General features: G+C 40.6%; 1 protein-coding gene across 2 annotated transcripts in view; it reads left to right on the forward strand.

Moving 5' to 3' along the window:
- Positions 1 to 12,003, forward strand: part of cntnap2a (contactin associated protein 2a) — a 412,736-nt gene that overhangs the window by 381,247 nt on the left and 19,486 nt on the right. For both annotated transcript variants that reach the window (XM_061713895.1, XM_061713896.1), the window contains 2 exons: positions 2,717 to 2,950; positions 3,084 to 3,217. In XM_061713895.1, coding sequence (XP_061569879.1) covers positions 2,717 to 2,950; positions 3,084 to 3,217 — 368 coding nt within the window. The remainder of the gene's footprint in view (positions 1 to 2,716; positions 2,951 to 3,083; positions 3,218 to 12,003) is intronic.

The raw sequence follows: 12,003 nt of genomic DNA on the forward strand, positions 1-12,003 counted from the left end.
TATCTTGGTGCGGGTACGGATGTGCGTGTGCGTTTTCACACGCCTAAGAGGCTGACAGCGTGTGTTGATATGCTAGTGTAAGACATGAAAAGACCTCCTTTGAATTGTGTCATAACCAATCAGGTATTTCAGGATTGAAGTATAAAGATTAGCCTCCTGTCTGTAGGAGAGTGTGTGTGTGTGTGTGTGTGTGTGTGTGTGTGTGTGTGTGTGTGTGTGTGTGTGTGTGTGTGTGTGTGTGTGTGTGTGTGTGTGTGTGTGTGTGTGTGTGTGTGTGTGTGTGTGTGTGTGTGTGTGTGTGGAGGGTAGCTGTCTGTGTGCATGTCAGAGAGATACTCAGTGAAAGGGAGAGAGCACACCCTTGTGTCTGTTTGTTTTTGTGCATGGCATGTGACTCTCCATTTCAGTTCTGCCTTTCATTTCCATGTTTCCCCCTTTCTTCTCACACCGCCCATTTCAATGTCTTTCACCTCTCTGTCTCTTCATTTCTTATCACTCTCTTTGCTTCCTTTAAACACCCTTTTTATATCTTCATATTTTACTTTTCATCCTCTGAATTTCAGTTTTGCTCGTTCGCCTTCCCTATTTTCACATTGCTCACCTTCTCTCTTTTCTTTTTTTCTTTCCCCATCCTCCCAGCAAGTGAAAAATGCATGAAGTCAATCATAATTGCATAGTGCATTTCCATTGTATCCATATTTACACACTGCTCAGGGGATCCTGCAGCGAGATTATTATACGCTCTCATTCTTTTGTTTTTTTCTGCCTTTTAGGGCCACATGGCTTCAGTTTGCATATGTGCATCCATAAATGAACACACATGCACAAACATCTGTGTTACCTGTGATAACCCTTCTGCAAACCGAGATAAAATACAAGCCCTATTTTAAAGGGATGCTTTTCACATTCACTCTGGTAGCTCTGAAAACCTGGCGGGAGGCTCTTTATTTCTCCCAGCAGGTCAGAGGCAGAGACTTGTTACGCATATACTAAGCCCCATAGCTGTAATCTTAGATTCATGTTGAAAAAAAGACAAAACGCATCGTATCTCACCTTTATAATTTGCTCAAGTCACAGACTGTATAAAACAATCAACGAAGCATTAGGTCACGTGACCCGTTGCTTTGTGAAGAGTTGTTTTGAAGACCGTGTTTCTTCCTACAGGGCGCATCCATGTTGCTTGAGAAGCTACCAGAAACACTCACACATGTCAATCAAAGTTGGCTTTGATTGGGTGGTTACTTCGCTAAGCAGAGTAGCATGACAATTACAGACAAGGAAGTGATAACAGCTAGCCATTGGCTGAGCCAACTGTCAATCAATCATATTGGAAACAAATGTAATGTGTAATGTAAATATTCCTGGCATGGTACCAAAAATTCACCCCCATCAGCTTTGTCATGTGTTTGAAATCAAACGATTCAAACCAAAATAGTTGTAAATATATTTATTTCTGCTCTTAGGTTGGACATTTTAACATGGGAGTCAATGGAGATTGACTCACCTTTGCAGCCAGCCTCTAGTGGCCAGTTGGGGAACTGCAACGAATCTTACTTCTGCATCGGCTTCAACTCGGAAGTGAGATAACTAGCATTTGGCCCAAGCTCTCCAGCAATCAGTGACAGATTGCAGATACTGGCAGAAGATATACAGGCTGGTGTTTACAGGTTTAGAGTGAAGTCATGTTGCATGAATCAAATCTCATGCTTATTCGACCATCTCCTCATAACGAAGGTGTAGGAGCTGTAAATCGTTAAATACATTAAATTACGGTTGACAGTGAACAGTAACGGCACATTCAAAGGAATGCTGTGAAAATGGCATTTTGGTTTTATCTTTTTTAATCCTTGCATGGTAGATGCAAAACATTCTTTAGAATGAGTCTCTCTTGACGTCTTATAGCCTGCAGAGATGGAAAAATGAATCCGGTGTCTTTAGCAGTCCCAGAACTTTTCCAGCTTCTTTCAATAAGCTTTCAATTAAATGTAAGGACTTTAACATTAATTACTGATCAATCTGGTTCTGACATGAGGAGTTAGGTGAAGTTTTAAGAAATGTAATATAAGCACGTTCTCTTGCAAATATGTGTCCATGAGGGATAAGGCAAACATGTGGCGGCATATTCCACGGTATTTACACACAAAAAACCCTTTTCTCTCTGCTTTCTGTGCAGCTTTTCTCTTTAATCCCATGTGCTTAACTCCCCCATCTCCTTTTCAGTGCAGACATTGTGCATGAACACAAACACGTATAAACAAGGACCATTACTGAGATAGGTTTTGGAAAAAATAAGGTTGCTTCTTCTCAAGATTTGATTGTGAAAATCAATAAGTCTTTGGAATGACTGAAATATGCCATTAGGTTTGTTAATGTACTGGCAAATTGTGTACTGTTTGGTTGCAGATGCAGGAGCACAGCGGTTCAAGCCCACTTTCTGAACACAGTCATGTTTATGTGTGTTTATTTCCCTCTGGCTATAAATTATATTTACCCGGTTGTGTGTGCTTGTGTGAGTCATCAAGTGGCTCCCTGTGGTTTGGTTATGATAGGAGGTGCCTTTTTTCTTTTTTTTACTTTTTTCTTTACTGACTTTTCTTTTTTTAGACACACACTATTTTAAATTGATGGGTTATTTTGTTGTTTTGTTTTTGTGCGCTTTTGCCTTATACGTATGTAGTGATTTCTTTTTTCTATTTTCTTCTATCATCTCACCCAGATGTCGGGGGTTTCTTTGAGGCAGGAACACTGGTGAAGTACAACTTCCTGCCTGAAGCACTTGCAGGAGCCAGTAAAGACACAAAAGCCTTAACACATCAGCTGATGTCACATGAAGTGAATCTAACTAAGGAGGTAGTAGCTTTCAGCTTCAGGACATTCAGCGCTCCTGCTATTCTGATGTATTTGAGCTCCAAGACGCAGGACTATCTGGCCGTGGTGTTAAGACAGAATGGTGAGATTTGTACCTACCTGAACAAGCAATCTGCATTTACTTGATAGAACAGTCTGAATCAATACGGTTACATGTACATCTAGAAAAAAAACATGATAAGCAAGTTTAAAAGCTCTGTCTTGTTAATCCTCAGGTTCCCTGCAGGTGCGCTATAGCCTGGGCGGTCTGAAGGAGCCATTTGTAATAGAGGTGGATCAGCGTAACCTTGCCAACGGACAGCCACATAGCATTGACATGACCCGTGATAACAGAACCATCACCATCCAGGTACTGAGCCCACTACACTCACACACTTTCAGGCTTTTAGTTTGTCCTCAGGTAAGACTAAAGCTCCACTTTCTTTAAGCTCCTACAGTCGAGGATTCAAAGGACTGTCATCCAGCACACAAAAGACTCACTCCCACGCGCCGACACAGTCGGTGTTAGCTTGATGGTTTGCTTTTCTGTCCTGAGCTGTGAGGAAACAGCTTGTCCTTTTCCAAATTTAATCTACTTCCACTCTAACCTAAGTATAGCAACATCCATCGACCAGTGTGCAGGCTGTCGTGTGATTGTGACGGCATCTACTCGTCCGTGCATAGAGAAATCTGCGCGTGTGCGTGCTGCTCTAAAGACAGGCATACACTTGTGGGTATAAATGATGCCCTGTTGGCATGTGTGTATTTGTGTTATTGGGTTTTGTGCAGTTCAACAGTGTAATGGAGATCAATACGGCTAAGCCGTAGTCAGTAGTTGTCGAGGATGGAGAGAGGTTTCAGCTAAGCTAAATTTTCAGGGCTCTAGGATAAAAGATGTTCAGATTCAGCTGGAGGCTGGATTAAGGAGAGCTATAAATGTTTGGTACTCACCTGTAGTCACTATATTGATTGCATCGAGATCCAAAAAAAATAGATATGTTTGCAAGTAATAAGTTAAAATTTTGACTGTCATGAAAAGGGAGAACCAAAAAGAGATAAATATGGAAACTCCAACAGCTTCTGCATCTTGAAATTGAAATGTTATGTTTGTGGACGTAAGCGACTCATATTAAACATTTATGTAATTGACTTTTTCTTGCCTCGGGCATATTTCATAGAATGTGCATATTTATAAATCTTAGGTGCAAATCCTGAATATGTAAAGAGTAACTTAATCATATCACACGTCTCACAGGTATCAAAATGAGACGTTGCATTAATTTGTTTCAAAACCTTGAAGTTAAGCAAAAATAAATATGCATTCTGAGTTTGTCACGTCATAGAAAAATATATCAGTTGCTGCTCCAAACATGAATGATTAAAGCTTTTGCAAAGATATCAGATGAGGTTTTCAATCACGGGGAAATGAAGAGTTGTTTTCTCTGATGTGCGGGGCCGTGTTTGCTGAGGATACAGACTGACAGGTCGCTGTGCCGAGACTGTCCATGTGAGCTCACAAGTTGACAAGTTGAAGAGTTTTCTGCAGGTGTTTGGATGACACCTTTGGGTTCTATTTTAAATCCGTTGATTACACATTATGCTCTTGTCAGGGGAAAGAGAAATGGAGGGGAGGCGGAGAAAGATTTAAGAGGAGCTGCAAAACAAAAAGCCACTCCATAACCCCGTCTACTGTTCCTGTCTATCCTCTTTTACGTTGTGTCTGTTTTTGGCTTGTTTCCTTTCTCAGTTTTGCTTCTTTTTCTCTTCTTTTTCATTTGCTTTCTCTTACTTACCTTCTTTTCTCTTTTATGTAATTTTCTGGCCTTTTTGTTAAGTTTTGCTTCAATTCCTGAAGTTAGTTCTTTTTTTAATCCCCTTATTTTTCTCCCATTTGATCACCCAGTGCTCCTACCTAAGTATTAGTCCAGGGCCTTTCTCTCCCTCTGCCAACCCCACACTGAGCTCAAGCATTTTGCAGTTCATTCTCTTTTGCTTCTGATTGAGTCTTCTGCTCCTCAAATGTTCCTCTTCATTTTTCTTCATTCCTTCCTTTTCTTCTTGCCCTTTTTCTCTTTTCTTCTTCAAACTATTTCTGACACTCCTCAAAATCCTTCCTCTCCACAAGCAGGTTTCTTACTCATCTTCTTCATCTCATCCCTTGCCTCCTCACATTCTTTCTTCTCCTCTTTCAGATCTTTCAGACTGAAGTTTTTTTCTTCCTTTACTGGCCCATGCCGCCCATCCAGCTTTTTCAAAAGTTCATTCTGTTTCTTCTTTCTCCTTGTTGAATTTTTTATTTTCCTTGTCAAGGTGTGTGATTGCCTCATGTAGTTTCTTCTTTCCTTTCAACATCCAATTCTGTGTTTTCCTCTTCATTCATCTTATTTGCTTCCTGCATTCTTGTATTTCATTCTTTTTGCACTTCTTTTCCTCTTCCACTTTCTTCTGGGTCTCTTGATTAGGTTTCTGCTCACACGTGGTGCGGCCCTCCGAGGAGGTTGTGTCTTATGCGGTTTGGGAGAGCTGATTTTACTCTACCAAAAGGATGATTGATGCACAGCTCCAGTTCCTTTACATACCTTGTCAGGTGCTAGCTTTTCAGCTCTGGTTGAAAGAAATCTACAGAAAATAGCACAAAATGATTGACAACCGTGCTCCACCACTCTGCCCAGTAATTAAAATGAGATATGAAATACAGGAGAAATACATTTTAGTTATGTGTAAAGAGGGTTCGTACAGTTTGCATGGTGTGGATTGGGGATGTATCTGCAGTAATGCAGTCTCTGTAAGGGTGGTGGAAAGAAAGCTGAGCCACGAGGCAGGGCTCTCTGCTCACAGGTTGATCTACGTTCATACCCTCACCTATGGTCACAAACTGATTGAAGACCAAAAGAAGAGGCCGGAATGACTTTCCTCTGCAGGGTGGCTGGGCTCTCCATTATAGCCTGTTTCCACCAAACAGGTCAGCACAGTTTGATACAGTATGCAATTATTTGTTTCCATCATCAAAAGATGTGGCCTGTACCAAAATAATCATACCCTACTGGTTTTTGATACCCTTCTGTAAGGCTACCAGATATCCTTAAGGCGGAGCTGGAGTCACTGCTGGCTGTTGATCCTCTCTTCAATGTTACACGGAGATAAACACAAGGTCGCAAATTCTGACAAAACTCATCGTCTTCTTGCCAAGTAGAAAGACTGAATGTCCCTCGCTGTGGTCTTCTTCTTTAAATTTATGGCCTGGAGAAGCTGTCGTACTGGGCTGGGCTGTTACATACCTGGCAGGGGAAATGCTTGCTTACCATCCAAACTGTACTGTGCCAACCCAAACTAAGCTGTACTGCTCAGTGAAAACGGGGCTGTAGAGATTCACTGTCCCTCTGCATCAAGAGGAGGTTTGGGTGTCTGGTCAGGATGAGCCCTGCAGAGATCATATCTCTCAGTTGGCTTGGGAACACCTCAGTATACACCTGGAAGAGCTGGAGGACTTAATTGGGGAGAGGAGAATATGGGACTGTGTGGATTCATAAAAATATACCTGATTTGAACAAGACCTAACAAGAAATATAGAGTAATTCCCCAAAAAATGTTGTTTAGCTCCCATAATCATGGGAGAGTGTTTATTTCTGAATTTTCTCAAGCAGCCAACAGGGAATTATTGCCAGACTTTTTAACCAGGAAAATAGTCTGTTTGATTACCTCATAGTTTATTGTACTGTGTTATTTGCTCATTAGTAATCTACGCAGAGCAGAGCAAATCAAAGCATACATGGAGACTTTCAAAGATTTATGATACTTGGAGATGCGTTCATATTGCATAATTACTCTTTGCTAACCCAGTTTTTTGAGGAAGCACAGGGTAATTTCCCCTAATCTGTATCAAAAGAATACCTCAATTAATACTCCTCACAACTTACAACCAATTTTTCGTGTAGCATATTTGTGTAACTTTGAATTCTTCTGTGGCTGAAAATGTAAAATGAAAAACTGAAAAAGAAAAGAAAAACACTGGAAGATCCTGAACTTAAATCTGTTTACTGAGTTCATTAACTACGGAGGGGCAGGACTTACTGATAGGTCAATTTGAATTTCTTCCCAGAGGGAGCTTTCTGTGAAGTTGTAACCTCAAATTTCATCACTTTTTCCACCCCGCATTGTGAATATTTGCATGCCGTTCGAATGAATGCATTTGTTGTGGAATATATGGGTGAAAATGAAATAAATCTCTGAAACAAGGGTTTGTAATGTGTAAGGTTTCAGTTTTTCATTTGTATAAGAAAACACGATAAATAAATTAGTCTCAGGAGAGGCCAAGAGGTCAGTCTTCCTTAATTTAATGGAGAAATAAATTCATATTTCCATCATTTGTTGTTTGTTATATTGTTCGGGTTGCTTAAACGACGTGTAGATGAGAATGAATTACCCACAATTCATTTCAGCTGGAAGCGTTTCATTCTCATTGTTGAAAATGTGCCCCCCATACATCTTCACCTCTGCATATTGAATCCTTAGATGTCTTTGTCTCGAACTGCTTGGGAAGATTTGCCCAGCTACGACCCTATCCATCCTGGAATCTCATCACCAACACTCTCACGCTGCAGTGAAAAATTCAGACAGCAAGAAAATTAAAACTGAAACCGTCATTGGAAATCATTCTTATTTTCTGAGCAAATAACATCCATCAGCTGCTGACTAATCCACTGGGCACACTTCAAAATAATCTCATCCCCTTTTACGGCCTTTTTATGGCTTTGGAAGAACTCTAGATTTCTAGATTTCCTTTCCCTATAAATATGGATACATATATGGTGTGTGTGTGTGTGTGTGTGTGTGTGTGTGTGTGTGTGTGTCTGTCTGTGTGTCTGTGAGTGAGATCATCCAGTGAAGGCTCATCATAGATTCAACACATTAAATGTTTTTAAGAATTAGGAATCTCCCTAGTGGGCATGTGGTAATTTGTTTTTAAGAAAGAAAGATTAAAATAAAAAAAAAATTAACAGCATTAGCAAGGGAGCTGTTGAGAGGAGATACATAGAGAAAAAGATTCTGCTTATAGATACGGCATGAAAAGCGGAGCCAGAAGGTTTGCTGGGAAAGATAACTTTGATGAGTAAAACTTTTTCATGTTTCCTTCCTGCCTCGGGGAGCTTCTTAAGGTACAAACACGACTGTAATATCAACGCATAAACAGACACCAACAGACATTTATGCACAAGTGAGATCCTGTCTGATCAACAGAGGTTAAACGCTGTATGAGTGAGTCACACTCAGACGAATGAAATGCAAGAAACAGGACGTACCTTACTTGAAAAACACTGAGTATGACCAGGCGGTAAGTAGGCAGCACGAAGAGGCATTTACTGTCTGTGACTAATACTGCGTACACATTAGTGTTAATAGTCAAACTGCATGTTATGCCAGTACAAATGCCAGTAAAGAAATATTTTACATGTAAACTGAGTGACATAAAATACATAGGTCCAGATTATTCAATTAAATTTGCAATTAAAGATAAATTTAAAAAAGATCTCTTTGCTGATCTGAATCTATGTTCAATGTGTTCACAAGACTGTTTTTGTATCCATAAGATAAACTACTACAACTTGAATTTAGTATTTCATCATTCCTCCAGATGCCAACACTGGCTGGCTCATAATTCTGGGATAATAATGCTAGTCGTCTGGCTTTTCCTTGAAAGACGCAAACAGTTGAAATGTATTAATGTCAGTCTTAAGGCTGAAAGTTCCTGTGGAGCATTTTAAAACTAAAAACAAGAAAGAAAAACAGGATTTTACCTAAGACGAAACCCACATATCAGAATATTTTTTCAGGATGTGTAAGAGGTTTTAGAAAAGTCTTAAATTAGATTATAAAACATAATTGTGATGATATGTGAGAGAAATGCAGCAGAACTAACTCGCGAGAGAAGTAGGCACTTAAGTAATGAATCTTTCAGAGCCAGGGATTAAAAATAGTATTTAAAACCTCTTCCTTTTCTCCCTTTTTGAGTGCAGATCCATTACAAATAAACTGCATTTATTTCAGTATTACAACCATAACCTTATGCTTATGCAACTCAGGCTTTTGCAGGGGTTTTTTCTCCAACATTTCAAAATTAATTTGAGAATAGTTTGACTTTTATCTGGAAATACAGAAGCTGTTGGCGCGGCTGTCTCCTGCTTACACGCCGTGCTCTTCTCACACAAACAGCTGGGGTTCCACTAAAGGTGGTTGTCGTTGTATAATTAGTGTTTTAGTGGCCGCTTATTGCCGGGAGCGTTGTTAAGTGCAGTCATTCCTGCCAATTTACTGACTTTGTAAGTGACTTTTCAGACCACTTCGGCAGCTTGGACAAGCTTGGCTTTTTGGACAACTGAGTTGCCAACACTGCAGCAGGAGTTTGAAGGGTTTTTGTTTTGTTTTTGTTTTCCTGCTGCAGGCATACCTCCCAGTGTGTCCAGTCTGTTCAGTGAATGCCAGGAAGAAGTAGCCATTCGACCACATGACAGCTGACATGAGAAGAGAACCAGCTATGTGTGTAAAAATATTGTTGCCACGGGCAGACTTACAGATACATAGATGGATGGATGGATCAGCCATCCCTATTCGTTTTCTCTTGAATACAAAGATTTATTCAGGTTGCTCTAACTTAGACTTTGATTTCCAGGGAATTGTACCAACAGACTTAGAAGAAACTGCAAAAAAAACACCATTGAATAGGCTTATAACCATTCAAGGAAGCAAAGGCTGTGATGTAGGCAGAGCAACAACCAGACGAGTATCAAACGTATCAATAAAATCATCCAAAACGGAGTGCTGCTGTTGGATTTGCAGGAAAAGCTTGTTTTAAGTTTTTGATATCAATTCTGCAGCCGTTCTGGTTTCTGTGGACAGTGGCTCTTGGATGCTCCTGTATCAGAGTCACCGCATCCCTGCCTCGCTGCAATTAGCTCATTATGTTCTGTACCAGTGGAAATGGCAGTGAATAGGAGGGTGCCAGACCCGTTTCAAGAGAGAGAATGTTCTCCGAGTGAATGCGTTTGGCCGGCCAGGCCAATCTGGCCCATCTTACCTTTTTTGAAATACTGAAACTTTGGTCTAGACATTGATTGATTTGCATGTGAGTGCAAATCCCTGCTTATGCATACATACATGCAAGCGTTGTGTGTAGTGAACTAAAGCAAGTGTTTGCTTTTCAAGCAGTCTGCGAGGTCTCATTAGGTTAGCTCGCTATCAAAGGCCCACCAAGGCAAGATTAAGAAGGGTTCCCATCTCACCATCTCTGAGATGAAAGTGAGGACTCCCTGCAGGCAGCAGGCATTTCATCTGCGTGCCCTCCTCTCCTCTCCTCTCCCCCAGTCTGTGGTTACTTCAGTGGTGTGAACTGCGATAGGGAAAGATAGTAATTCAGTGGTTTACCTTAAAATGATGTTAAACTACTTATTCAAAGGCTCATTTGTCCTCTGTAATAGAGTAGTTGAAAACAAAAGCTAGGATGTCATTAAGAAAGCAGTTTTATGGGTCTTTGTGTACAAAGGTAAGCATGAATGCAGACTCACAGCTACAAGGCGGGCAGGTGAGGAGAATAAGTAAACTTGTATTCAAATAAATCAAGAGCCAAACGATGCAGGAAAGACAAAACTGAAATCCCAAAACATGATATAAAAAGAGACAAATTAGGACCGGACTAAGACGGGAGGAAACAACGCCGACAATCTGGCACTGAACAGCTGAAACCTGATGGTGTATATACACGAAGGTACCAAACAAATGAACGGCAGGTGGTAGCGACAGAACCCAGGTGTGAAACAAAGCCAGGAAGAAAAACTAAACAGACTGCTGAAGGAGTTTGGGACCGAGCCGAGTCGTCTTTTGTTGCTCAGGAAGGAGTGAAATGGCTCAAATATTTATGTGACAGCGTGATAAGAAATTGTCAAATTCACTCTAATCTTTAGGAGAGGAGCTTCAAAGCGTCCTTTATTATTTATATGATCCTTTGTGAAACGAAATATGATAATTCTGTCCCACAATCCCTTGCAGCTGCAACTTTCAGGCAGCACTCACATTTTTTCATGCCATTGTACAAAAGGCTTTAATTTAGGGCAGGAGGATGAGGGCGAGCACTTTGTGTGACTTTTTCTTTCCTCCTTTGAACTTAAAAGTCCAAATAATAAAGTCAGACTTTGTTGAACAACTGTAGTTTTCGTCTTTAATCCTATAAAATTGCATTCTGGTTTGTCACCGTTGTCTCGTGACAGTTTCAAATGCTAGCTTGACTATACACTTAACTGTAGAAAACAAACGTGGACACGAAAGGAAAACCTGGTTTCAGAAGCAGAAATAAAGAACTGTATGCAAAACATGAAAATCCAAAGAGCTATTGTAATACTAAAACCAAGAAACAAAATACACAATAAAGCCCATAAACCAAGCCAAGCAGAGCTTCTTAGCGTACTGTAAATTAGTTTGACTATACACAGCACACTGGTTGCTTTAAATTCGTTTTAAGTACATAGTTGGGAAAATACATTTCACCCATTGTTAATTTTCTCTTTGTCTACCCCTGATTGCTTTGCTTATGTGGGCTTTATGCACCCTAAGAGGCATTAAAGAAGAGAAGTGTGCTGTTTAAACGGTGCCGCGTAAAGGGGAGGAATCCCAATAATTGCTGCTGTAATTGACAGAATTTGGTAAAGTAAGGTTTCTTCTGTTTGTCTTCCTCCCCGGACCTTAATGTGAGGATTCAGGAATCAAAGCCCCCTCCCTGGTCGTGAAGCCAATTTGTTTTCTCAGATAAAAGTAAATAAGCCGAGCGCAATTTAATTGTGCCCCATTATCCTACCCTTCAGTCACTGTGGAAAACAAAACCCACACAATGCTCTACAGAGACCGGGCTAGCGCGTGCATGCATGCGTGCATGTGTTCAGAGAAAGAGGTAGAAAAATGGTCTGGAAGGGGTTGCGGGTACTTCCCTGCGGGGAAGGACCCGACTGATTCAAACCTTGTTAAAACAAACTGCGACAAACACACACGTTAATCTCAGCCCTTTAGAGACAGTCTCGTTTGTTCCCAGCCAGCAGGACGTGACAGCTATTCAGCACATCATTAGACCAAATCTCCAGTAAAACACAAGATAACAAAAGTTTTTTCTTCTTT

The sequence above is a fragment of the Cololabis saira genome, chromosome 22, assembly GCF_033807715.1.
Source record: "Cololabis saira isolate AMF1-May2022 chromosome 22, fColSai1.1, whole genome shotgun sequence".
Classification (NCBI taxonomy): Eukaryota; Metazoa; Chordata; class Actinopteri; order Beloniformes; family Belonidae; genus Cololabis; species Cololabis saira.